This window comes from Halichoeres trimaculatus, unplaced genomic scaffold (assembly GCF_033239565.1).
Source record: "Halichoeres trimaculatus isolate MK-OKI-2021-1 unplaced genomic scaffold, fHalTri1.1 fHalTri1_scaffold_24, whole genome shotgun sequence".
Lineage (NCBI taxonomy): Eukaryota > Metazoa > Chordata > Actinopteri > Labriformes > Labridae > Halichoeres > Halichoeres trimaculatus.
In genome coordinates this window covers 7,854,227-7,859,559 of record NW_027437202.1, presented here as the reverse complement: position 1 = coordinate 7,859,559, position 5,333 = coordinate 7,854,227, and the positions used below count along the sequence as shown (strand labels likewise).

Sequence of the window (5,333 nt, the reverse complement as noted above, 5' to 3'; positions counted from 1 at the left end):
CACACTCACACAAACACACGAAAACGCTATCTGTCAGACACACACTCCTTTTTTTAATCCAGCTCCCACGGAAATGAAATATTTGATCGAACATTCACTTTTTTAATGCAGAAAACACAAAACAGTCAACGCATGCGCAGAAGTAAAAAAATACAACCCATTAATTTTCAGTTTTTTTTTGTTTTGCTTTTATTTTATTTCTTAACAGTCACTGTAACAGTAAGGCAGTACATCCATTGTAAAAATTATTACTCTGATTTTGATTTTATAATTAAGATTTAAAGGTTGGGTTTCAAAGAATTAGAATTAACCCTTAACAAATTCGTTAAAACATAGCTATTAATACTGAGAGTTAAAGTTAAAATATCCATTAAGCCTGGTATTCTGTGAGATTATTGATTTATACTTAAAAATGTCCCTTTTCCTCGTCAAAACTTATTGTTTCTTTTCAATATTGAACCCTTATTGGGGTATTACAGCAGTACAGGTTCTGAATGAGTCATCATTTTTCAATAAAGGCTTAACATGTACTTTCTCCACTATAAAATGAACGCTTGGTTCATTTTGTTTCAAGTAAGGCAATAAAAAGTTATTTAATTAACATAAAACACATTATTTCAAGTTTCTCATACTATTAAAGTCAGTATTACACATTTTGTATTTCGAGTGTTTGTGTCTGAGATGTTTGCCTCTGACTTTTTTAAAACTGTGGTGTAACTTTCCATAAAAGCAGAGTCCATGTCCTGGAAATACTCCTCTCCTCCAGTGATCTATCCAGAAAAAAGTGGTCTTCACCTTCATCAAAGCAGCACGGTACCTTTGATGTGCACAGGCAGAGACGGTAACACTGGGATACTGATGGTGGGGAAAAGGGACTCGCTGGGCTGCACAGTCAGAGCTGACAGGATTTGGACATGTCAAGGTGCTCCTTTACTGCCTTTGTGGGAAATTGTGCTTTTCTACGCACCCTTTAGTCCAGACTCAACCGTGCAGAAAAATGCAGAAGCATTTACATCCAGCAGACACCGGGAATCCTGCTCTGTGGAGATATATTGCACTGGGCCACTTCCACCTCTTAGGGGCCCTTTAAACTGTCTTCAACACCTTTTTCCAGGTGAGTAAACCATCCCTTTAAACGGCCCTGTAGGAAATCTCTGCTGATGGGATTCACTTGCGGGTGCAGCCTGGGTAAGGAGGAGGTGGGGAGTAGTTGGCGGGCTGGGGCTGAGCTGGGGTGTAAGGCGGGGGGTGCATGGAGGGGGGGTACATCTCGTAGTCGTAGGTGTACGGAGGTGGAGGACCTGTGAATGAGACAGATTGACAAATAAAAGGGATTAGCTCAGGATGACGGATGCATTTCCTCTGCAAATGCTGCTGCACAGAAGTTTGATGAGGCAGGTGCACCCTCTAGTGGCCAAACTCAGAACATGCAACCAGACACTGGAGGATTTAGTTTTTAGGTTTTTTTTGGTGGGTAATAAGCATCAAATTCAAAACAATAATGATAATAATAAAATAGTTTGGAGACAGTATCTGAAAAACATTGTTGTTCATTCTTGTGCAGCGACAAGCGACTACATCCTTTGTGTGTCTGAGGCTCATGTTTATGAAACCTGATCAGAGCTGCAGGGCAGAGCGAACAGCGCCGATCCGGTGTAGCATGAAGACGATACACAGAGGAGAATGAAACGTGATAAATAAATAATGAGCCCAGAAAAAAAAAACAACAGCATTCCTGGATACTGATGTGCAGACATGCTCCAGTGTGTACAGTGTGGGAACACTGGTACAGGTGTCCTTCCTTGAAGCAGGAACAGGCTGTGACTGACGTGAGTGGGTATGAGGAGTTACTCTGCTCATGGTTAAAACAGGAAGGTTTAAAAACTCGATGTGCTGAGAAGAAGCAGCTCGTTCTTTGAGTCTAGACGGGAGTGAAGCTCAAGGTCGAGGTGGATCCTGTTACATGCTGCATTTGTTTTCTTTTCATATCTGGACGCCTGAAGGCTGGAGATAAGGTGACTTCACTGCTAATTCTGTAAACTTGGACACTTTGGCACTTAATTGTGTGGAATGAGTCAAAAGTTTTGTCAAAATTCAGTTTTAACGCATCAAAAATCTTTTTTGTGTGTCTTTGAGGCCCACCTGGGTATCCTTGGGTCACAGTGTTGATGTAGGAGGTGCTGAAGACGCCGACTCTCGCACCCCTCCCGTTCTTCATACACATGCACACGCACAAAAACAAGGCCGCCACCGCCCCCATCAGAAACACCACGCCAAACACGATACCGGAGATCGCAGTGCCACTGAAAAACACACACACAAACACACACATAAACTGTGAGCCACCCAGTCAAGTGTGAGGAGAGGCAGCTGTCTCCAACAGACATGCTACTGATCCTCCTCAGGAGCTGCCATGGAGATGGGCCGCAGCATCTGATGTCGCTGGGCTGTGTGATCTGTTTGTGTGACGGAGCGTGTGTGAATACACACGTTAAGAATAGAGGATCAGTCATCGTTAGCAGGTCGGTTACGTCTTTGGAGTTAGTCAGCGAGGCGGATTTAACGCCGGCTGGTTTCGTGATCAGATAGAAAACTCTGACTGAAGTGAAGAGTATCAGAGTTTACAACAAGAAGTCTGACAGCTGGGTGAAAGTGTGAAAACAGCTGTGCTGAGTCCAAACAGACAGAGGTCAAAAGGTCAGATCCTTCTGTCTTATGTCAGCTTTATAAATGCCTGTATTTGTTTTGGAAACCTTAGCCAACAGGATGAAAGTCTTTGAAGTTGTGGATGTGCTGACTTACGAGAGGACGTCCCCGACGTAGGCGTAGTACGAGCAGCAGAAAGGAGGTGATCCATCGCAGCAGTATTCAATACAGCCTTCACACTGGGCTTCACTGCCACCTGAAACACACAAACACACACATCAGAATTAAAACCAAAAGCTCTCTGAAGGGGAATTCAACACGAAAAGCTTTTACAGCAAAGCTTTCAAGCTTTAGTGCAGCTCTCAAGTTCAGCAGAGATGTCCAGGAAACTTCATAAAACCTCCTTCAAGATGAAAAAATAACTTGATCCTGTAATAAAACCTCACATAACCCTGACCCGTCGCCTTTATTTATACCTTTGCAGGCAGATTTAAAAGTCTGAAGTCGGTTTATTACGAGAGCCCAGAGCTGGAAAAGCACTTACCTGTTTTAAAAAAGAAGCAATCAATACCTGTGGAGAGCAAGTGTGGAGTGTGCTCACAGGGACCTCTGCTCTTATAAATCCTGCCACCCCTGCAAGCATGTATTATTGTAATCAAAGTTTTTAATCTGATGGATTAGGGGGCAAAGGAGTCTCCACGACGTTAACTGTGTGACAATCTAACAAACTTCCTTTTCGTGAGGGGTTAAGATAACGCAGGAGTGTTCGTCCAACATGCTTGTTCATGCTACGAGCAAACACAGCATCTGCAGGATAAATGACACACTCCTGAGGTTATGATTAATGTGGTTTCCCCCTCACAATACTCAGCGTTCATTACTCAGCCAAAGCCTCTGTATTCAAAAGACGTCCACACACACACACACACACACACACACAGCTGCTCTGCTCTGTGTACTCGTCTCAACCTGCTGCCACCACGCGGGGCTCTGTCATCTGAAAGCTCTCCCCTCTTCAGCTGTGGAGAAACAAAGCAGAGAAAAGAAGCTCTGTGGAAAAGTGTGTGTGTGTGTGTCTGCTTTCCTTCAGCGATCACTCACTCTCAAATGATGTGTGCCTGCAGGCATGTGTGCATATTTCCAGACATGTAGAGGGAGATTAAAGAAAGAGCAGAGGGCTGCTTTAATCACAGCTGGAGGATGCTGGGATACATTTCTCTCCTGCAGAAATGTCATTAAAACCTCACTCCAAGGATAAAAAAAACACCTCTCAGCTCCTGATGGATGTGTATCTGATTATGGAGGTCACAGTCAACCACCTTTTTAATTAAACCCTCCACCCCCCCTGCAGAAAAGCTCCCACACCTCCCTGTAAATGCCTCCAGGAGGTCCCAGCAGCAGCCTGCTGGTGCTGCTCAGACTGGGTGGTCCACAGAGGTCCTGGCTCCTGTCTCTCCACACGCTGGGAGACAATGGCATCATGTCCTTTCCCCCCTCCACTACAAAACACTCCCACTCACACACCAACTTCTGAAGCTGGTCTGTAGTATCCCCAGCCCCCTCTCTCTGGAGATCTGTGCTGCTGGTTTAAGGTTTTCCAGGACTGATTTTGGAAATCAGAAAGATTTAGCAGAAGAAAAATCTACAAGAATCAAACATGTTGGATGAGGATTTTCTGCACATTTCACTTCACTGAGCTTGTTCCTAAAGTGTAAAGAGGGAATCTTAGTAAGAGGTGTCAGATAGAAACCCAAACTCACCGGTGAATAAACAAAGCAGCAACGAGCTCCTCAGCAACTTCCATCTCACCGCCTGCGCCCCCCTCCTCCTCCTCCTCCAGGGGTTTTCCATGACCCTCCTTTCCCCCCTTAGAGTCCGCTCCACCGGCTTCTCTTCAGCTTCTTATCAGTGACAACACACCGCAGTCTCTGGGTCTCCTCTTGGCATGTTTGTGCCTCTAAATCCAGGAGCTACATGCTCCAGTACCTCTGGTTGTTGAGATCCGTTTGTTCCTCCACGTGTGCGCGTCTTTCCTGTCCGCTCCTCGCGTTTCCACACCTCCGACTGACTGCTGAGGGTGTAGTTCCCCTCCCCCGGTTACTCGAATTACCCTGGGTTCACATGGAGAGAGAGAAAAAGGAGGGGGGGTGAGCTCCATCATTAGAAAAGACTTTTAGAGTGTGTCCATAACACGACTGAACATGCGCATTTACGCGTCACCAAAGTGCGCACCTTATATCATTTCACTGACATTCCCAGCATCTGCTTTTTCCTCCTTTTCATGACCCATAGCTCATATTTCATAGTTTTCCTCCTCATATGGCTGCTGAAACAGGGTTCAAAATCTTCAACTAAGCCCCCAAGGTCCCAAGAAGTAAATCTCTGTCCTGTGTGCATAAGATTTTCATGTTCATGATGCATGCAAAATATCTAAAATCTGCACTAAGATTTTGGTACATCTGCAAACTCAGGCATCCCCACAGGAGGGCGCCACAGCCAATGCAAACCAGGAGTGGATAAAACTTCCACAACATGTTAAAACATAAACTCCATTAAAGAATAAGTAGAGGTAATTTCTCTGCTTTTATCGACTGAAATTTGTTGAAAAGGATGATTTACAACTTGGATATTTCTCCTGTTGCCTGAACGCGCAGGGGTGAACCACCAACCTCCACACGCTCATAAAA

The 5,333-nt window shown here is 44.8% G+C and overlaps 1 protein-coding gene across 1 annotated transcript; it reads right to left on the bottom strand.

Moving 5' to 3' along the window:
- Positions 1–164: 164 nt before the first annotated feature.
- On the bottom strand, positions 165–4,832 carry cyyr1 (cysteine/tyrosine-rich 1). The gene is made up of 4 exons (XM_074664611.1): positions 4,407–4,832; positions 2,803–2,902; positions 2,143–2,303; positions 165–1,301 (listed from the first exon to the last, which is right to left on the bottom strand). Exons 1-4 carry the CDS (start codon positions 4,495–4,497, stop codon positions 1,168–1,170), a joined length of 486 nt encoding a protein of 161 aa, XP_074520712.1. The 5' UTR covers positions 4,498–4,832; the 3' UTR covers positions 165–1,167.
- Between the last annotated feature and the right edge of the window lie 501 nt (positions 4,833–5,333).